The sequence below is a fragment of the Theropithecus gelada genome, chromosome 6 (genome assembly GCF_003255815.1).
Source record: "Theropithecus gelada isolate Dixy chromosome 6, Tgel_1.0, whole genome shotgun sequence".
NCBI classification, from domain to species: domain Eukaryota; kingdom Metazoa; phylum Chordata; class Mammalia; order Primates; family Cercopithecidae; genus Theropithecus; species Theropithecus gelada.
The window spans coordinates 31198606-31221538 of record NC_037673.1 but is presented as its reverse complement, the minus strand read 5'-3'; the positions used below and the strand labels follow the sequence as shown (position 1 = coordinate 31221538).

The 22933-nt window shown below is 38.2% G+C and overlaps 1 protein-coding gene across 3 annotated transcripts in view; it reads right to left on the bottom strand.

Annotated features, from left to right (window-relative positions):
• The window catches only part of CDH6 (cadherin 6), a 137182-nt gene that overhangs the window by 5445 nt on the left and 108804 nt on the right, over positions 1-22933 (bottom strand). For 2 of the 3 annotated variants that reach the window (XM_025389144.1, XM_025389145.1), the window contains 8 exons: positions 22572-22691; positions 20354-20521; positions 17703-17890; positions 14340-14593; positions 6276-6412; positions 3255-3376; positions 2087-2204; positions 1667-1918 (listed from right to left, as the gene is read on the bottom strand). In XM_025389144.1, the coding sequence (XP_025244929.1) occupies positions 1667-1918; positions 2087-2204; positions 3255-3376; positions 6276-6412; positions 14340-14593; positions 17703-17890; positions 20354-20521; positions 22572-22691 (1359 nt within the window). Of the gene's footprint in view, positions 1-531; positions 1919-2086; positions 2205-3254; positions 3377-6275; positions 6413-14339; positions 14594-17702; positions 17891-20353; positions 20522-22571; positions 22692-22933 lie in introns of those variants that run through there. The other variant, XM_025389147.1, reaches the window with a different exon arrangement.

Below are 22933 nucleotides of genomic sequence, written 5' to 3'. Positions count from 1 at the left end.
ATTACTTCACATCTTGGAGTTGCAGTTTTCATATGTAAGGTACAGATAAGTATACACCAAATGGTGCTGAGGATTAGGTGAGAAAAACCTTTGTAAAGCATTTTGCACTGCATCTGACCTATGGTGTATACCTAACAAAGGCTAAATCCCATTTTTTCTCCTTTTTTATTAGGTACAGAGTTCCAAAGAGATTAAACAAGATGTGGGAGGCACTGAGGCCAATTAGAAGTCATGAGGAGACAGTGAATTCATTGGAGGAAGGAAATGAAAGGGGGAGATTCAGTGAGTTGACTAGAAGGAAGAAAAGGGGGAAGAGATAATGGGTAGATGATGATAGAAAGGAAGAATCACCTCTATCAGATGAGAGTTATCTCTCCTTCCACAGACGACAAAAAGAGTCCATGGAATATGCCTTGGGTACAGCCCTACCAATCCAAGGCTTCTAAAAAAATCACCCTTTTGATCAAAAAGAACATTCATATCTTTCTCTTCCAAAACAATGTTACAGACTCACACCATTAGAAACACTGATTTGTCTTTGCACACTGTCAGTTTTTATTTATGCTCATATCTTAAAATACTTTCCCCAAGTCTTAGTTGACAAAGAGAATCACAGTTCTGTAGTTGAGTTTCAAGGCTTCTGTTATAGTTAGCAGGGTTGATGTGGAGTGTGAAGGAGCGCTCGAGCAGGGATCCCTAGGCATTCTGTTCTTGGCGAAATGCAGGTTCTCTTTTGCTCTTCTCAAAGTCACTCTGTCTTCATTTTTTTAAAAAGAGTATTTCCCCCTGTATAATTCAGGTTGACTCTGAACTTCTTACCTTTTCTTTTCACTATACAGGCAAGCTTTACAAATCTTGCTTTTATTTTTGGAAGGGCTGCATTAACAAATATTTGTTTTCTTAGTTCACAAACAGCCAAGGGCCTGTTGAGAAATCTGAGCTTGACTTGTACGCTTAATTAGTTGGTTAGGGGTAAAAATTTCATTTGAATCATTGCTGGACCCTGATTTCCATTTTTATTACATTCATTTCTTTTGGGCCCCCATACTTATTTCCTCAGTCACAGAAGTTATTTATTGTTGAGTGTGAGAAATAGACCTTATGCATGTGGCAATCAGAGAGCAATGCTAAGAAGGTAATCATTTAAATGGTAAATCAACATTAGTTTGCTGGGTTAAAAAAATTTCGTAGCTTTTATTTTTCTAGGATGAGAGAAAAGTCAGCACACTCCTCTTCCCACTTTCCCATAGATCTTTAAACTTTACCTTTATAGAAAGGGCCCTCATCATACACTCCATGCCAAACACTTAACAACAATGTTTTCCAAGTAAAAAAAATTACACAACAAATGAAATGAAAAGGGCACATTTATGGTGCCCTGAAATCCCCCGAGATTCATTCCCAGTCTGATAGACAAGAGATTCTTTTGGTGGAACGATTCCTGGGCAAGCAAAGACACGGGCAAGTTTCACATCTGTTCATTTCCCAAAGCCATTTGCAAGCAAAAATGAGTTCACATCGTACAGCACAGATTCTCAGTATGTAACTCGACTCACCTAGATCAGGCTGTATGCCTTAATGGGGGAGGCAGATAAATCTAGAGTGTCACAGTAACAGTGTGAGCCCCTCACCATGGGGAGATAGGAGGCAGGGAGAACCAGTTTACCTAGTAGGATCACGATGCACAGAAGGATGGCAACCAGAGCCCCCGTGCTCAGTCCCGTGGGGTGGATGAGCGCCTCCGCATGGCAGGACTGCATGTTCCCGTGGTGGTCACATGCACAGACCCGGACAGTCACTGTCCCAGTGCTGCTTTGAACTGGGTAGTCGTTGTCTGAAATGACCACAGGCAAGAGATAGGTGCTCATCTCGTGTCTATTATAGCCATTTTTCCGAGTTAAGATTCCCGCCGTGTTGTCTGGAACCGGAAAGCAGAGTGGTGAATGTTTGTGGATACTGCGTCATGTATTGAATCAATTGTGATGGGAAAAGACAGATATAGATACAGATACATACACATACACATACATACAGATACAGATATGGATATAGATGGAGGTAGAGAAGGTAACTTGAACTCATTTACCTTTGTTGTCTTGAATGGTAAAGTTTGAGCCACTGGCTGCTTCAGGGGCCAAAGAAAATGAAAATTGGTGCCCACTATAAGGGTCGTCCTTGTCAACAGCATGCAGGGTCTGAATTAACTAAGAGAAAAACCAGAACACTGCCATAAAATTTTGATAACTCAAAAGTGTTTCTTACCGTTTTGCAATAAATTGCTTGACAAAATGATTTAACATTTTAAGTATAAAAATGATAGCCTTTAAGTAATGTACAGTGAATCTGCTCTATTATGGGTTAGAAAGCCAAAGGGCAAGGAATGATTCTTTGTTGTGGGGACACTCTAGGACGTCCTGTGCATTGTAGGATGTTAAGCAGCCACCCTGGCCTCTACCCACCTGATATCAGTAGCAACTTCTAGTGTGACAATCAAACTCTCTCAAGATACTGCAAATATCCCCAGGGAGGAAATCACCCTGATTGAGAAACATTTGGCCTTGAGTGATGCAAAGCTATAAAATATCCCAATAGTCTGTGACAACATCGCACTTCACAAAGTAGAAGTTCTCTTTGGACAGTCTGTCTAGAAATGCACTCTTAGCATTACATAAGCTATCAACTTGCAAAAAATGGAAAAGAAAATAAGTATGTAGAACACGATAACTTCAGCTTTCTACCTGCACGTGTACTTTAACAGTGTACTTCTATTTTCACAAACTGAAACATAATTTTTATATCACTGGCAGCAAAGACCTATTTCACATGGGGACAAATGTGTAAAATAGGAAAACATTCATGAATTTGTATTACTTATACAGATGGTCAATGTAAATAAGTGAAATCATGAATTATAGGCAATTATAAAGTATGTTCTAGTTATTACTTCAAGTACATATGGTAATTAAACTATCTGTTCACCAATAAAGATTTTTCCAATAAAGCTGTGACTAATCTATTTTAATAAAAACTTAAGATCAATTTGGAATCAGCCTCAGTCTTTGATGAACTTCCAGTTCTTCGAAACTGTTAGTTCTCATATGTAAGTCCTGGTTCTTATTTATAGTATTAATTTCCGTGGCATTCACTTCATAGATAATTCACAACTCTCCTTCAGCTCTGTGAATCATCTCAATGATTAGAAGATCTAAATTAATCTGACGTTCAACTTGAATGTACTTTTTAATGAAACTCACCTGATCTGCCTTTGCTTTTTCACAGACAAAAGTTTCATAGAACTCAGCAAATTCTGGGGCGTTGTCATTGACATCTAGAACTTTAATATATAGAGGTACTCGACTACTTTGCTTTGGATTATCTGTCACATTCCAAAAAGAAAGAAAAAGCCATTTACATGTTGATTGCCGATTCCCTTTAGACAACATCCACTCAACTTCTTCATTCTCATTCATGCACAGATTCCCCAAGCTACTGTACTACTGGGCATTAAGTATCAGTGTGGTCACAAAAAGTAGAATTTGATTATTTGGTACATCTGGAGTTGGATGCACCTGTTAGAGATACATGGGTGACAAAGCTACTTGTGTTGATATAGTTCAACTGTATAATAAACCTTAAGATAACACAAAACCAAGAAAGGCATTTTAAAGGTAGATTTTCAAGGAAGCAGGCTGACGGGGAGCATATGGACAAAAGGAAGAAGAGGGAAAATGAATGAACCACCAGAAGACCAAAGGATAGTTATTGGTCTTAGTGTTTTAGTTTGAGTGCTGAACGAGAGCAAGATGTCATGCTAAACACTTTGCTATATTATGTTATTTAATGTTCACAAACTTCTGAGATAGACAGAGTTACTGCCCCCATTTTATAGATGAGGAAACTGAGACATGGAGAAGTTAAGCAATTTATCTGTGTTTACAGAGACAGTAAAGAGAGAAGTCCAGGTTCAAACTTGGATCTGTCTGACTCCAAGCCCAGGCTGAAAGCCCAGGCTTTTCATCTGGAATTAATGATAGAGCGGAATCAATGTTTGCAGACCTGAGATAAATGAAGTATTTTGGTTGCCTTCTGTGGTAATCTTTTAGCACAGTATGGAAGACAGATTCCTGGTGTAAGAATCAGGAGTTAGAATCTATCACCTCAGCTCTCTTCATTTACTTCACTTGTATGTCTATTGTTTTTTCACTTTGTAAGTATTTAGGGAGCATCTAATACCTAATCTATAGCAGCCTCTATTTGGGATGTTGGGGCACTGGGAAACATAACAAAGATCCTGTTTCTTGCAGCTTTATTGTAATGGGGATGGACAAACCATAAACACATAAATGTATAATGTATCAGATGGTAAATGCTATAGAGAAATTAAGTGGGTAAAAAGGATTGAAAGAAATAGAGCTGTTACTTAGAATGATGACCAAGGACTGCTTCTCTGATGAGACATCATTTGCCCAGAGACATGAATGAAGAGAAGATTTAAGCCATGTGAATATTTCCGACTCTTCAGGTCGAGGAATCAGTATATGCAAAGGCCCTGAGGTGAGTGGGAAGTGGTTTTATACAAGCTTTTGGTTTCTGTTATATCAAAGGTTGTTAAGAAGATTAGACAGTAAGATTCTTTAAAATGTCTGAAATTTTACTCACACTATTCTTCGAAAGTTAGAGTAGCTGAATACTAACTTTTAAGAGATAGTCACCAATACTTTCAAATGTGTCATAGAAACATTAAATCTTAAAAACAATTTTTTTAGGCACAAAGCTTAAAATACTTATGAAATGACTGCTTTGGTAAAAAATAAAATTTCGTGGTTGTCGGAAAAATGGCCATTTTCAGTGGGAAAGAATTTTATAATTTTAAAACTGCAAAGATGCTCTGTCTTTGCTATCTACATCAGTCCCTTAATATAAATGAACATGAACTTCAAGATAAATCTTGACATAAGTTCTGAAGAGCAAATTCCTACCTAATTTCTAATGTGCTGTCCTTATCACTATCTAAAAGCAATGCTTCATTTTGCCCGTATTGGTTACTATTCTACCAAATATCCTGTAGTCACTTCAAATCTCATGAGTTATATTGACAGAGAATACAAATGTAATAAACTATTCAATAAGGAATATTTCACACTAGATACCCAAAGTGAGCTAAAAATGTTTAGAACTTTTAAAATTAAACACAAAAACTAAAAAAAAAAGTGAGCTATACTTTAGAAGCCTAGTTTTGTTGTTGTTGCTGTTGTGGTTTGGAGTTTGAGTCTCACTCTGTCGCCCAGGCTGGAGTGCAGTGGAGTGATCTCGGCCCACCGCAAGCTCCGCCTCCCAGGTTCACACCGTTCTCCTGCCTCAGCCTCCCAAGTAGCTAGGACTACGGGCACCCGCCACCACGTCCAGCTAATTTTTTTGTATTTTTAGCAGAGACGGGGTTTCACCGCGTTAGCCAGGATGGTCTTGATATCCTGACCTCATGATCTGCCCCCCTCGGCCTCCCAAAGTGCTGGGATTACAGGCGTGAGCCACCGCGCCCGGCCTAGAAGCCTAGTTTTAAACTTTGAAATTCTATTTTAAAGATGGTTTTTCACTTATATTCTTCAGCCCGTACATTGTATTGACCAACTACATTAGTTTTCATTGTGTGTAATCATTTTATTTAAAGCATTCTTTTGGCACTATTGTTCTTTGCCTTCAATTTCATGGGGGCTACCATAAAATTCATTCTAATCATTTTATTGATTACTTGGTGGTTTGTATTAGTCACTTTGGTATACCATGGAACAGTGATAATTTATATCTCTTAATTCTGTAAAGACTTCGAAATAGAAATTCTATAGTAAGCTAGAGAATTGATATCTAAACAATTTCTAAACAATGCCCACATTTTACAATATACTTGACCACTCTCATCTTTTGCCCCCACACGCAATGTCTAATTGAGAGTCTGTTTTTTTTCAGCTGTTTATGTAATGTTCTAATTTATAAGCTTTTTGGAATTAAATCCACCCAGTACCAATTCAATCTCATTTGTGAGATACATTCCCATTTTATTGTTTCCCAACCATAGAACTTTCAGGGTTGCCTCTCCATTTATGTATAAGCCAATGCATATATAGAAGAAGCATTACTGCAAATCACTCCAGGGCTCTTTCCCTCAATATATATCAAGTGGGATTGTCAATACATGGTGACAAGCTATGCTCTGCCAGCCCTTGCTGGGACACTCAGTCTATTAATGGGGGACAGCAGTGGTATTAGGTAGGACTTACTGATTTCTGTTGCTATCACTGTAATGTTGTGCCATAGCAGTGTTTCTCGGTCAAGAAGTTTCGATGTAAAAATTGAACCATTTCCAGAATCAATGTTGAATATTCTGTCCATATCTGTGTGTCGATCTACAGAGTACCTGAAAATGCAGAGTGGAATTAAGAAAGGCTTTTCTTTCTATTTCCTATTCTCACATCATAGAACATCATAACACATCTGGTACACAACATGTCCCAGAGTATCTGTGGCATGAATTTTTTTCCATCTCTAGTGCATATTTGAATATCTACAACTTGACATTAAGTAAAATATTTTGAGAAATTAGTTCTTCACAATGGAGGTCTTAATAGTAAACTCACTAGACAAGTTGCATGACTTTGAGGATCACCATTACATTTTCTTTTCTAATATGTATAAATTTGGATCAAGTTTATATAGTAATTGTTTCATTTTTAACTCAAGTGTTTACAACCTGAGAACTTTAATATGTGTGTGTGTGTTTGTATGCATATGTAGGGTGTTGGTTATTTTTCTACTTTCCATTTAATTTAAAAAATCATCTGTTGAAATAAGCAAAAGACAGCTAGTGTGGCCAAGTTTAGTGAGGCAGAAGAGGGAGATAGGAGATGAGACTGGGGAGAGAGCCAGAGTCTAGACTGCAGAAGGCTGTGGTAAGAAGGTGGAATTTATTCTAAATGCAATGCGAATCTACCCAAGGGTTTTTTGTTTGTTTGTTTTGAAATGTGGTCTCACTCTCTCACTCTGTCACCAAGGCTGGAGTGCAGTGGCATGATCTTGGTTCACTGCAACCTCGACCTCCCAGGCTTGAGCCATACTCCCACCTTAGCCTCCCGGGTAGCTAGGACCACAGGTGTGTGTTACCATGCCCTAATTTTTTGTATTTTTTGTAGAGACAGGATTTGGCCATTTTGCACGGGCTGGTCTTGAACTCCTGAGCTCAAGTGATCCACCTAACTTGGTCTCCCAAAGTGCTGGGATAACAGTCATGAACCACCATGCCTGGCTACAAAGGGTTTTAAGCAGGTGAGTGCCACAATCTAAATTATGGTTAATAAAGATCACTGGTTGAATTGAGGAGAATGCTTGGACAGTGCTGCCACAAACAGAGAAAAAAGGAGTGAAAAACAGGATTCGGGGAAGATGGGTAAGTTCCATTTTTGCTATGCTGAGGCTAAGGTGCCTGAGAAAAGTACGGGAAGAGATATTTAGTCTGAAGCTCAAGATCAAGATCTGGACTGATTCCAGATTTCCTATTCAGCTGTCCAAGAAAACAATGTCCAGTGGAGGAAGAAAAGCACTAAAGACAGAATCATTTACATCACTTAAATCAGTGGGAGACCAGAGACACACAGTGGTGCCTGGAACAGACGAGGAACTTGATAAATATTTAAGAAGGAGAGTTTGAATACATTCAAGGAAAACCAAGAGAAGCATTTGGAAACCAAACATTCCAACCCTAATACTGGTGGAAGACTAGTGGATTTTGAGAAATGTTGTCTTATTTATAAATGTATTACTAGTTTTTAGAATAGCTATGTGATATGGTTTGGCTCTGTGTCCCCACCCAAATCTAATCTTGAATTGTAATCCCCATGTATCAAAGGAGGGACCTGATGGGAGGTGATTGTATCATGGGGGCAGACTTCTCCCTTGCTGATCTTGTGATAGTGAGTGAATTCTCATGAGAGCTGATGGTTTAAAAGTGTAGTGCTTCCCCTTACCTTTCGCTATGATTACAGGTTTGCTGTGGCCTCCTAGCCATGCTTCCCGTACAGCCTGTAGAACTGTGAATCAATTAAACCTCTTTTCTTCATAAATTACCTAGGTTCAGGTAGTTCTTTATAGCAGTGTGAGAATGAACTAATACAGAACATTGCTACCAGGAAAGTGGGGGACTGCTATAAAGATAGATGAAAATATGGAAGCAACTTTGGAACTGGGTAACATGCAGAGGTTGAAACAGATTGGAGGGCTCAGAAGAAAAAAGAAAGATGTGGGAAAGTTTGGAACTTCCTAGAGACTTGTTGAAAGGTTTTGACCAAAATGCTGACAATAATATGGGCAATGAAGTCCAGGCTGAGGAGGTCTCAGATGGACATGAGGAACTTATTGGGAACTGGATTAAAGGTCACTCTTGCTTTGCTTTAGCAAGGAGACTGGAGGTGTTTTGCGTCTGCCCTAGAGATCTGTGGAACTTTGAACTCAAGAGGGATGATTTAGGGTATTTGGCAGAAGTTTCTAAGCAGCAAAGCTTTCAAGAATTGATCTGGCTGTTTCTTAAAGTGTATGCTCATGCATGAACAAAAAGATGACGTGAAACTGGAACTTATATTTAAAATGGTGACCATGTGGTAGAAAAGAAAGATCCATTTTCTGGGGAGGAATTCAAGCCTGCTGCAGAAATTTCCATAACTAAAGAGGAGCCGAATGTTAATAGCCAGGACAAGGGGGAAATGTCTCCAGGGCATTTCGGGGACCTTGATCGCAGCCCCTTCCCTCACAGGCCCAGAGGCATAGGAGGAAAAAAAAATGGTTTCATGGGCAAGGCCTAGGGCCTAGCTGCTCTGTGCAGCCTTGGGACATGGCATCCTGTGTTCCAGCCACTTCAGCCCCAGCTGTGGCTAAAAGGGGCCAAGGTACAGCTCAGGCTGTGGCTTCAGAGGGTGCAAGCCCCAAGCCTTGGTGGCATCTACATGGTGTTGGGCCTGAAGGTGTGCAGAAAGCAAGAAGTTGAGGTTTGGGAACCTCCACCTAGATTTCAGAGGATTTATGGAAATGCCTGGATGTCCAGGCAGAAGTCTGCTGCAGTGGTGGAGACCTCATGGAGAACCTCTACTGGAGCATTGTGGAGGGAAAATGAGGGGTTGGAGCCCCCAAACAGAATCCTCACTGGGGCACTGCTTAGTGGAGCTGTGAGAAGGGGGCCACTCTCTTCCAGACCCCAGAATGGTGGATCCACCAAAAGCTTGCACCATGAGCCTGGGAAAGCTGCAGGCACTCAATGCCAGCCCATGAAAGCAGCCTTGGGGGCTGTATCTTGCAGAGCCACAGGAATGGAGCTGCCCAAGGCCATGGGAGCACACCCCTTTATCAGTGTGCCCTAGAGGTGAGACATGGAGTCAAAGGAGATTATTTTGGAGCCTTAGAATTTAACGACGGCCCTGCTGGATTTCAGTCTTGCATGGGGCCTGTAGCCCCTTGGTTTTGGCCGATGTCTCCCTTTTTGAGTGGGAACATTTACCTAATACCTGTAACCCCATTGTATGGAAGTAACTAACTTGTTTTTTATTTTACAGGCCCATAGGCTGAAAGGATCTGTCTTGTCTCAGATGAGACTTTGGACTTGGACTTTTGAGTTAATGCTGGGATGAGTTAAGACTTTGGGGGACTGTTGGGAATGCATGATTGGTTTTGAAATGTGAAAAGGACATGAGATTTGGGAGGGGCCAGGAGAAGAATGATATGATTTGACTCTGTGTTCTCACCCAAATCTGATCTCAAATTGTAATCCCCATGTGTTGGAGGAGGGACTTGGTGGGAGGTGACTGAATCATGGGGCAGACTTCCCCCTTGCTGTTCTTGTGATAGTGAGTGAGTTCTCATGAGATCTGATGGTTCAAAAGTGTGTGGCACTTTCCCCTTCCTTTCCCTCTTCCTCTTCTGCTATGATTGTAAGTTTCCTGAGGCCTCTTGGCCATGCTTCCTGTACAGCCTGTGGAAATGGGAGTCAATTAAACCTTTTCATAAATTACCAAGTTTCAGGTAGTTCTTTATAGCAGTGTAAAAATGGACTAATACACTATGTTTATGAGCAGGGTGGGGGTGGGGTATTACAGAGAAAACTGAAGAAAGTTGATCTGTTAAGGCCATTAGAAAAAAAATTGCCCATTTCAGCTGGATTTTTAAAACTTTATGAGGTTTAAAAACATTGCCTAAGAAATTCAATTTAAGTAAATGACCTAGTGAGGCAGATATATGTGGAATCATTATGAGTGCTCTAAGAAAAATAAACCCTTGTTACTAATTTGCCATAGTATACTGTATCCAAGATTCTACTTGAATATGTTATTTTGGTTTAAAACACAAGTAGTGAATTATAATGAACAATATATTTTATCTTCATAAAATTTATTTTTATTATCTAGTGAGTGTCTAAATGAAATAGATATTCAATTATTGTAGGCCATTTAAACCTGATTTTAAAGAGAATTAATGAAGTTCACAATGGGTGTAATATTAAGTTGAATTGGAATTTCAGTTTCAATGGATATAAACTTATGTTTTTATTATCAAAAGGGTTGAAACAAATGAAACAGCTATTATTTTGCTATTTATGTCACGAATCAATATTTATTAAGAATTTAGGCAACAGTATTATACTTACTTGATCACGTCTTATTTTAAATTTGAGAATGACAGATATTTATAGCACATAGTTAATTACAAAAAGGAAACCTCAATATTCATAGACTTTGTAAGAAATTTTATAATTATCTATATACATATTTTTTTCTCATGGAAAATGCTAAGCTTAAGATGTGCTGCTTCTGTAAGCTGTTACAATTACATACAGCAATAATCTTGTTTTGTTCTTTTCCCCCTGCTATAGTTTTAAATTTTACAAGTAATTATATTTTCCTATCAAGCCTTGACATAAAGGGTAAGAGGTGAGAATTTTTAGTTGAAGGCAGCTTTCAATTTGAAAGAGAAAGTAACTATTTAGAAAATACCAAAATTGTATTTTTTCTTTGTGTTGGGACATTTAAAAATTAATAGAAAATCTAAAATGCCCACATCATTTGGGAAAGATGCTTGTACACAAGCCTTGCTTGTTTGTTGTTTTTTCCTTCCAAGGTAATTTAAATTTATATCAAGGATATTTATTGTCCAATCACATTAATTGTAATTATCACTGATAAGAAACAAGATAAGCAATCCCATCATGATTATAGCAGTTCCTTCTGTTAGGTAGCTCTTTTTTTTTTTTTTTTTTTCCTAGGACTTAATTGTATTCTGTGATTAAATAATTTGTCTTCTAATGTATCCTCAAGTCAGGAAGATTTGTGGTTCTTCCTGGAAAGGATGTATGTTTGCATAAATTTTTCATAATTTGTATGTATAGTGACATATTATAAGATTATTTCACAGAAACCAAAGGGAATTTGAGATGAAGTTATTAGAAGAAAATAATTTTACGTGATTAAAGAATTAAAGATTTGTACCTGCATAATGATAAATTAGTGCTCTGGGGAAGAATTATCTAGTGTTAATTTTGCACCTACCATATTGTCTAGCACTTAGTTGTTCAACATTTATGTTTTGAATAATCAAAAATTATGTATGAATGTATTTTTCTAATATAAGAATGAATTTTATCCTATAAAAGGACACTGGAATACCATTTATATACCAATATATCTATAAGTATTTCTAGTCTCAAATGTATATGTATCAAATCCATATGTACCAAGGAAAGGCTGGCAGCAAAAAGCTTAAAAATTAGCTGACAGCCAACATAATCTGACAAGCTAGCTACTTTCTTTCATAAAACAGAAAATAATGCAGTGGGTAAAAATGGTATTTGGTATAAAAAGTAATATAGATAAGGAAATATTGCCTGAATTCGCAGAACATTCTCGCTTTTAATTTAAAAAATGTTGATCTATCAAGGAGATAACCAAAGCTCATATTTGTAAACTTCTAGCATTAACACTTTCAAATTGAATTTGATACTTACTTGCTAAGATTTTTTTCCTTATGCAGTTACAATAAACTCCAAGAGAGTAGTTGTGAAAATACTTACACATGCATTAGTGAAAACTATATTAGTGAAAGCTATATTAGTGAAAACCACATTCATTTTCCTTATTAACAATATTAAATGTATGTGGAGAAACACTTGATCCATGGAGCTCACATGGTTGACCATAGCCCAATTCAAAGTGTCTTATAGAAATTCCAGTAGGATGATAAAACAAGAGTTTATGTGCCCAGTGATTTAAAATTGTTCCCTGAAAGTAAGCCAGGAATTTTTGTGTTTGAGATGTAGGGCTTGTCATAAGGTTTTATTTGAACAAAGGGCTCAACTGGGAAAAGTTGGAAAATGACTGCTGCCTTAGAGCCCCAAATTCTTTTATCTGCAATAATATTCTTCATGTAGCAGCTAGTGTCACCCTTTTAAAATGGAGTTTTAGATTAGTTAACTCTTATACTCAAAGGTTTCCAGTGGCTTCTCATCTCAATCAGAACAAAATCCAGTCTTTACCATGAACTACAAAGCCCTACAGGACCTGCCACACTCCTCATCAGCTATCAAACCTCTTTGAGGCCTCATATCTGACCTCCCCTCCCTCACTCACTCTCTTCCAGCTGCGGAGGCCTCCTCGCTGCTCTTTCAACTGTCAAGCAAGCTCTGGTATCAGACTTACCCTTGCTTTTCTCTCTTCTTGGAATGTTCTCCCCCCAGCATCAACATAGTTCGCCCTTTAATTTCTTCTTGGAATGTTCTCCCCTCAGCATCAACATGGTTCGCCCTTTAATTTCATTCAAATCTTTACTAAATGGTCCCCTACCAAGAATGCCAAACCTGACCCCATTATCTAAAATAGTACTCCAGGTGCTCTTTATTTCCTTATTCTGCCTTATTTTCCTGCTTAAAATTTACTTTTGCCTGACGTATTACATATTTATTGTTCGTCTATTTCTGCTTGCCCCAATTAGAATGTAAGCTTCATGGGATCAGGGCTGTATTCCCTAGTGCCTAGAGTACCTGGCACTTGGCTGGCACCTTGACCAGAATCTATTTGTGAACTCACTGGCGAGAGTTTCTCTAGTTTTTCAGTCTGCTTACTTTGTTTATGGGGAATAATTGACACAATGCTATTCTGGTCTAGCACTTTTCTTGAACTCCTGACCTCAAGTGATCTGCCCACCTTTGCCTCCCGAAGTGCTGGGATTACAGGCGTGAGCCGCCGCGCCCAGCTAGTACTTTTCTCATTTAGTCAACTAAGCTACTGGCTGAAGGCTGGAGATTGGTTGACTCCAGCATTTTTCTGTTAAGATCCGAGAATACTGAAGCATCGGTGGTCCCAAAGAGCAATAAGGCCTTATTGTAACATGATTTACAACTAAGGTGTAAGGAAAGCATAGGGAAAACAGAACTAGTTTACATAGCATACATTTGGACTCTGTTGTATTAATTTCCCTAGGACTTCACGGACGTATATCATGAAACAATTGTTGTTTTTATCTACATCTACAAAAGGAAAAATGCATCTGAATGGAGGATAATTCTGTCTTTTAGGTGTTACATGATAGGTTTTTCTACACTTGAAAAACAGGCTCTCAATCCCAGTGCTTGATTTGTTAAAAATCATACTTTTTCTTTGCTACTCTTTGACAAATCTTAAACTTAAAAAAATCTCAAACCTTGAAAAATAATCCCAGGTTATTCAGCCACATCACCTTATACTACTTCTATTTAAGCAGTAAACTCCTTATAGCGTGCTTTCCTTCCCAAATTTGTGTTCTTTTAAGGTTTATACAGTTAGCCCCGTGTATCCATAGGTTCTGCAACTGTGGATTCAACCAACTGGAAATCAAAAATGTTTGGAAAAAACAAAAAGCAAACAATAAAAAATAGTACAAATAAAAACATCAAGATAACAACTATTTACATAGTATTTACATTGAATTGGTACTATAAGTAATCTAGAAATGACTTAAAGCATAGGGAAGGATGAGCTTCGGTTGTTTGCAAATCTGTGTCATTTTATATAAGGAACTTCCGGATTTGTGAATTTTAATATGGGGGTGGTCCTGGCACCAATCCCCCAGGGATAACAAGGGCCTACTGTATTTCTGCCAAAATAATATTTATGCAGTGAGCAAAGAGAGTTAAAGGTGCTGTTTAGAATAGTTTTTTCAGGAAAACATAATTGTCTAATTGGAACAAAAGGGATTCATCCTTTCTAAAGTGCAGGCAGATATCTGAATATAAATTGACTGAAGCTTATGAAACAGACACATCGCAGAAGCGTGCTTACTTGACAGGATTCCTGGCAGCATCTGGATCTTGGGCTGTGACGGAGCCTATTGTGGTGTTTATCTGAGCATCTTCTCTTATTTGTAGGATGTAGGCCAGCTTGCTGAAGACAGGAGGCTCATCTACATCCTCCACCACAATTCTAACTGTGGCTGAATCTTTGAAAGGCCCCAAGTAGAGAAATCGTGGCTCAACATGAGGATTGGAGGCTTCCACTTTAAGGGTATACACTTTCTTCTTTTCAAAGTCCAAGAGCTTGGGGTGGGGGGTGGGGGAAGAAGTGACATATTTAAAGCAGCCAAGACACAGAAAGCCAAGACATGAAACATTTTTGGTGTCAATCACTGATAAATGAATGGAATCATATTGCTTAGGGAAACACATTAGTGTGATATTGGGCACAGGGAGAAAAGATAAGATGTAATTTTTTTCTTACATCTAGGCTGTTAGGCAGGAAAGGATCATAAAGTTTGTGAAGGAGTTCAGATGCCACACAGCCCTGAAAAGTGTATGGGCTGAGACCGTGCCTGCTGTTGACTTAAAAGTGGGTCCTGGAGTACAAGGCATCATACCAGGCAGGAAGGGCACTTGGAAGCAGGAGTCTGGTAGAGCCTGCTCTGTCCCCGCTTAAAATATACTCGCATTTTACTAGAGGGGGCCATCAGGGGCAAGTTGGCAAATACACAGTGTGTTATTCCATGTCAGATGTTCTCACATCTGGCTTTTTTTTTTTTTTTTTGAGACAGTCTTGCTCTGTCGCCGGGCTGGAGTGCAGTGGCGCGATCTCAGCTCACTGCAACCAGGCCTCCAGATTCAAGCGATTTTCCTCAGCCTCCCAAGTAGCTGGGACTATAGGCACACGCCACCAGGCCCAGTTAATTTTTGTATTTTTAGTAGAAACGGGGTTTCATCATGTTGACCAGGATGGTCTTAATCTCTTGACCTCATGATCCACCTGCCTCGGCCTCCCAAAGTGCTGGGATTACAAGCGTGAGCCACTGTGCAGGCCATATCTGGCTTTAATTACACCAATGAGTGTTTAAAACTGGCCAATGTCTTGGCCCCACCCTGGACCATTAAACTAACATATCGGGGCATGCAGATTAAAATCGACATGATTAAACACTTCCCCCAGTGATTCTATGGTGCAGCCAGAATTGAGAGCCACAAGTTTGCATTGTGAATCCCTCGTCATCATTCAAAAAAACATAGATTAAAGTTTTGTGTTTTTTTTTGCATGAGGTAATGAAATATTCCAAATGGTATCCTGAAAAGGGCATTGGGCTAATTATTTGCCAAAGAAAGAAAAGATCATTGTTGTCAATATGGTATCCTGAAAAGGGCATTGGGCTAATTATTTGCCAAAGAAAATAATGATCATTGTTGTCAAGGGTCTTTAGGAAAAGTAGCTCTGCTTTTGGAGACATGGTGAACCCAAATGCTTATTGCTGACTTTTAGTTTTTGATGATAATATGACAAGGCTCACTAGAAACACAATTAATCAAGACGTTAGTGAATGTGATTTAGTCGTCTAGGCAAAATTTCAGTTCGAATCTGATAAGGCACCAAGAAAATTAAAAAGGTTAATGCACACTAATGGGCTTCCTAATTATATTACAGTTTAAAACATTAGTCTGAGTGTCACTTAAACATGTTTTATTGTGTTTTCAGATATTAAGACACGTAATCCTAAGTTTGGGAGGCAAAAAGTCTCTGTTATTTACATCCACCGATGCTTATATTTACCAGAAAAGTAATAGTATGCTAAAGGAGAGAGAAAATATTACACCATACATGATAAAAGTGAAATCATAAAAAGTTAACCAAAATTAATATTTTTAGTCTCGAAGCATACCATTCATTGGTTTTTAATTTTTGCCATATTTTTGTATACTACTCTGTGGTGCTAGACAATTTGGGGGATAAAATAATGAATCAGTACTTTGGAAAAAAATAGAAATCAGAAAAGATTTATTGTTGTGTTCCAAAAAGTAGCTAAAGAGGTCACAGGAAATTTATGGTATTTAATTTAAATTTGTTATGGTATTTAATTTAAACTTGTGATCTTTATATATCCTCTTTCTGTGATGCAAGTCATCTTGATCACTGCTTGCTGTACTCTTTTCCTTCACAGCATGCATCACAATTTGTAGTAATGTATTTGTTTGTTTGTTTACTTGGCTCCTCGTCTCTTTCACCCAGACTGGAAGTACCATGAGGGCAGAGAACATTTGTAGTATGTACCAGTGCACCTCCAGCAGCTAGAGCAGTGTCTGGCACTGTTTATTTACTGTTCATTTAAAGTATTTACTTAATGTATTTTTATGAATATCATTTGTTTATATTACTTATTTACTTAGCAGGTTCCTAATAAAAATTCATTGGATGTATAGAATTAACATGAATGCATATCATTTTAGGTTCCTGAAAGCCAACCCAGGAGATCTCATTGTCATTAGAATTGACTTTCTTTCTTCCTTTCCTTTCTTTTTTTTTTTTTTTTTTTTGTGACGGAGTCTCGCTCTGTCGCCCAGGCTGGAGCGCAGTGGCCGGATCTCAGCTCACTGCAAGCTCCGCCTCCTGGGTTCACGCCATTCTCCTGCCTCAGCCTCCCAAGTAGCTGGGACTACAGGCGCCCGCCACCTCGCCCGGCTAGTTTTTTGTATTTTTTAGTAGAGACGGGGTTTCACCATGTTAGCCAGGATGGTCTCGATCTCCTGACCTCGTGATCCACCCGTCTCGGCCTCCCAAAGTGCTGGGATTACAGGCTTGAGCCACCGCGCCCGGCCTCCTTTCCTTTCTTCCTTTCCTTCCTTCCCTCCTTCCTTCCTTCCCTCCCTCCCTCCCTCCCTCCTTTCTTTCCTTCTTTCTTTCTCTTCTCTTCTCTTCTCTTCTCTTCTCTTCTCTTCTCTTCTCTTCTCTTCTCTCTTTCTCTCTTTCTTTCTTTCTTCTTTCGACAGAGTCTCACTCTGTCACCTAGGCTGGAGTACAGTGGCGTGATCTCACTGCAACCTCTGCTGCCTAGGCTCAAGCAATCCTCCTGCCTCAGTCTCCAGAGTAGCTGGGATTACAGGCACCTGCCACCACGCCTGGCTAATTTTTGTATTTTTAACAGAGTTGGGTTTTGCCATGTTGGTCTCAAACTCCAGAACTCAAGAGATCCTCCTGCCTCGGCCTCTGAAAGTGCTGGGATGACAGGCGGGAGCCACCATGCCTGGCCAGAATTGGCATTTTTTCTGAAAATAATAAGTCAAATAAAAATCTAAAGAAATGTTTATGTGAGACATAATTGCCCCTGGTAATTTAGGAACTGGAGAAAGCTAAATGGGTTCACTTTGTATGGTGTTTAAGAAGCGGCATTACCTTTTTGATAGTTATAATCCCTTCCTGGGTTTCCTGGTCAGTGATGACATCAAACATATCCAGCCCCTCACCGTCTGTGATGCTGTACTCAATTTCAGCATTTTCTCCCACATCAGCGTCGCTGGCTTTGATTCTGCCAATTGGTGTACCCAGTGGAGAAGATTCAGGAGTTTTAAACTGGTATGTACCTATTAATCACCAGACAGATATAAGTCAAACATACACTAACCACAGTCTATTATCATAAAAACAAAACCTATTCTCTAACAGTTCTTTAAGAGACTACCATCAGGTAGATTTGTGCTTTCCTCAAAATAACTAATGGTGGCCTGTTCTTCTTATGTCTACTTTCATGGTTGTTAAGAATGTTTCTTCTATTTCATGACCTGTCTCCTTGCAAATGGAGAACACTTTTCTTGTCCTGTAAACAGGCTCCAAAGTTTACGGTGTGATTGTGAGAACAGCTGAACTGCTACAGGAGGCACAGAAGGCTTCAAAGCCCTTTGGTAACTTAATCTAACAGAGTAGAGAAGAATTTAATCTGAACTGCGACTTTAAGTTAATTACTAGGTATTCTTTAAAAGAGTTCTTTCTACCATTGCTAATAATAGCTGGAGGTGGAAAGAAATTATAGCAAGTTGGAAGCTGTATCCAAGTAGATATTCTTTAACTCATACATGGAGCTGGACCTAGCTGCAGAGTTAGAGATATAGGTAAATACATTAAGTGATAAAACTCCTAATTTTTTTCTTTTGACTCCTAAATTTTATTATTTTATGCATAGGTTTCTCCCATACTTATATTTGTATTACTAATTTGAAATCCATTTTTCCTATACAGAAACTTTTTTTTTAAAATATGCTCCTGTTGCAAACTTAGTTTAGAGAGACTACATACGAATTACAGTTTAGATTGGCCAGACCATGATGTACTTAGCATCAAAAATATAAAATAGTAAAACCAAAGCTTATTCTACCCTTTTCCATTGCATTTTGTCAACCATTCATACAAATGATTTGAAAAGAATTTAAACAGTCTATGGCACTACTAAAATGTAGGCATTCAATAATAGTAATCTCCTAAGTAATGAGTTCATACTTGGTAAAATGATAAAGCAGGTTAACTCAAGTATGCAACTCAAAAAGAGCATTTTTTTTTTTTTTTGGACAGGGTTTCCTCCTGTTGCTCAGGCTGGAGTACAGTGGCATGATCATGCTTACTGCACCCTCAAACTTCTGGGCTCAAGCAATCCTCCCACCTCAGCTTTCTGAGTAGCTGGGACTACAGGTGCACACCATCATGCCTGGCTAATTTCTTTTTACTTGTTGTAGACACAGGGTCTCACTATGTTGCCTTGGCTGGTCTTGAACTATTGGCCTCATGCAGTCTTCCTCCCTCAGCCTCCCAAAGCTCTGGGATTACAGGAATGAGTTGGTGCACCCCAGGTTAAGTATTTCTCTAGTGTTTTCAACTTCCATTTTTAGGGCCTCCTGCCCCTTTCTATCTTCTCCCCTCCCTTGCCTTGGCATATTGCTCAATAACAAGTCACAGGCTATCTAAGCAGAGCAGAGTGAGTTACAAATTCCTGTGGTACCAGGGTGCAGGGGAATCCTTTTGTTATTCTTCCCCAGGGAATCTCCATGTTAAAAAGGAGGTTTTGGGCAAACTGTTGGTGATCCTAATAGTTTTCATTTCAGGCCTGTGTAAAGGAAATGGTAGGCCTCACAGAGCCTTTCTTCAACTTGTTATATCAGATATTCTTTAACTAGCTCTGATCTTTTTGCATTTAGCTAACTCTGATTAAAAACTTGAAAAAATAAAGAAAATAAAACTACTTCCTGTTGATTCATATCTCTATTCTAAAGGAAGCCCGTATTAGCTGATTAGTTTTTTAAAATGCCATGATAGAATGAGTGGGTTTTCTATTTAATAATTAAGATAGCTTTTGTAGGAGATCATGGTCCCAAAGGGATTTTGTTCCTGGAAGAAAAGTTGCGTTAAAACCAGTTCCCTCTTGGGTAGCTTTTTGTGAGAATTTTTAGCATACTTCTGATACCAAGGTGGTATTCATGGATGTTGTTTTTCCTTCTTCTTCCTTCTTATCTAATCACGAGAGTTAATGATTTTGGAGACGACTTTCGGTATCTCAACTAACCATAATGTAGAAAACGATTTATGATTACAAATGGATTAAGTACCTAGTTACTTCCATAGTTGTATTTTTAGAAACAGTAAAATGATAAATCCTCCCCTTACAAAGCTTTGTGAGGATTTAAAAGAGATTACATGCCTGATTAAATTCACAAAACATAAAGTCAAATTTTTCCTAACAAATTGCAGCATGCTTGTATACATATGTTCTGCATGAGCAGATTTATGTCTGTGGTAGTTTTCTTAATAAGGAGAAATGAAACAATGATGTTGCCTTTACAACAACAGCAGAAATCACTCAGCTAATTACCAATACAGGAACATAAATGTTCACATTTCCTGAGCGTTGCCATGTTGTCAACTCATTTTTTAATAAAAGTACCAGTTCTTCTTAAGTCCACTAACTTTGACAATAATGATGACAATGGAAAATAAAAACTCTTAATGTTCAAGTTTTATAAAAGCACATTGAAGAAACTCATTCGACCAAATGTTCCTACTCTGGGGGAATCGGGGAGGGTTGTCGTTGACATCAGTCAGTGTGATGTTCACGGTGGTGGTCCCAGATAATCCTCCCATTTGGCCGCCCATATCCTTGGCTTGAATCACCACTTGGTACTGCTCCCTGTTTTCTCGATCCATGTTGAGCAAAGCTGTCTTGATGATACCTGTGGATGTGAAATTTAAGAGTGCAAAGGGATGCATTAAGAATACTTTATGGAATCATTTATTTATGCAAACAAACATAAACTGTCACCCACAATATGCAGAATGCTATGCAGATGTCATGATGATATAAAAATAAGTACATACAGCCTTTATACTGAAGGATATTACAATCACACAGGGGAGATAGATACATTAAAAGTAATACAAGGAGAATAAAAATAAGTACAAGTCAGATTCTGCAATAGCATAGACTATTAAGGGTTATAAGACACTCAATATTATAATTACATTATGGATGTATAAATATTAAGTGTTATAAGATGACACAGCAAAATCTAAAATGACTTGTGGTATAAAGGTGTACTACAATAGCTGCTTGATAAAAGACATTTAGGTGAATTATGAGGAAATTGTTAGGAAAGTCACATACTTGAACGACTCTTGAGTTTCCCATTATGAATTAACTAATTACCCCTCAGATACACCTACCATAATGAATGCTCTGAGGATTTTCTAAATTGTAAAACTATGGTCTTTAGAAAATAGAACATCATTTCTCTCATAATGATCATCTTGTATGATTCTAGAGAATTTTGGAATTAAGGTTCAAGGTCTTTCAGCCTTTTAGAATTCCTAAAGCTGACCGTGAACTTTAGTTCAACTGGCCCCAATGGCAACCAAAATTTTTAAGTTAGGTTAAATTTATCTCTGTTGTTAGGTCGTTATAAAATAGTTAAAGAACTTCTAAAAGTTTGCCCAGTTTCTATGTAACGTTTATGCTTAAATTAACTTTCTTTCAAATTTCACTGGAGAAGCCTTTATAACCTTCTGCAGAAACACATTCTAGTGCTTAACAACTAATGAAGCGAAAATATCTTTTTTAAAATTTTTAACAAGAATACTTCAGACAACAGATCAATTTTATTCCTATAGTCTGCGCTTCAGTGAAAGTACAGCTGCTTTCTGTTCTCCAAATAATAGTACTTCTCTATTTAAATACAGGAGATCACCTTAGCCTTTTGTCCTTTAAGCTGAATAATTCTAATTTTTCATCCTCATTGTTTTTCAACTCAACATTTTCTTTCTCCTTGGGATTCTTTCCAAGTTCATTGCACCACTTAACACAGAGATTTCCAACTGGATGTGGGAACCTAGGGAGGTTTTGATTTCTACCAAGAATAATGGATGTTTAAAAAATGTATAAAAGGAAATTGACTCATTATGATAAAAATATGCGTAGAATTTACTATACAATACAAATGATATTTGCTAAAAACAGATCATTATAAGATAGGTTGCTACTTTGTGGAGAAAATACAGGAAACAGAAAACTGAGATGTTGAAAAGAGGATTCCAGATGGCATTTCACTTTGATTAGGACTCATCAGTTAGCATGGGTTAGACAATGATGTGATAACAAACAATGCAAAATCTGAGTGGCTTCACACAACTAAAGATTATTTTTCGCTCAGGCTCTGAGTAGGTAAGCAGGTAGCTTGGTTCACCATACCACTCAGACATTCAGGCTACAGACTACATCTCAACATTGGTTTCCATGATAACTGTGGCAAGGGACAGGAATGTGGCAGATCGTGTACCAGCTTTGAAAATTTTACTAAGAAGCGACTTGTATTATTATCACATTTATTCAACCAAATAAATCACATGGCTACATCTAGTTTCAGAGCAGAATAGAGAGACACAATCCTACTAAATAATTAGAAAAAGAAGATTCCGAGTATCTGTAAACAGGCCAATAGCTATCAAAAAGGGGTTGACCTTTTAGCTTTGCCCCAAACTGGAAGAAAACTAAGGCAATACATAATTTTTCTCAATCTACTCCATAGAAAGGGTGGGTGAAAGATTCATTGCTAGACTTTTTGATTACAAGGATTCAGATGTCATGTTTACAAATATATCATTAGTGTTTGGTGGATGTATGCAAGAAAATCCAATCACACTGATTATTTTTATTAAAAAATATGCTAGCTCAGCTGAGCATGTCAATTAAAATTACAGATTATAAAAAGGAAGATCAAAAAGTCTAACCTGTTTCTGATTCAACTGAAAAATAGGGCTGTCCCTGTAGAATACTGTAGACAACTTTAGCACTGTTCCCATATGTTGGATCATCCGCGTCTGTTGCAGTGACTTGGACAACAAATGTACCTGTAATAACAGAAACATAAACTGAAAACACATCGAGAGTTCATGTCAATCTTTGACACACACCAAAACCAGCACGATCTTAATTTTGTATAGGAATATCATGCTGAGGAAGTCGAAAACTTTGGTAGGATGCTGGGTGAAAAAGGATTGGCTTCTTTACTGTAAAGAAATACAATCAACATTTAGAAATATTGTTAAGGATTAGGTTACAGAGAAGCATGGAAATGATCATGACTTGGGGT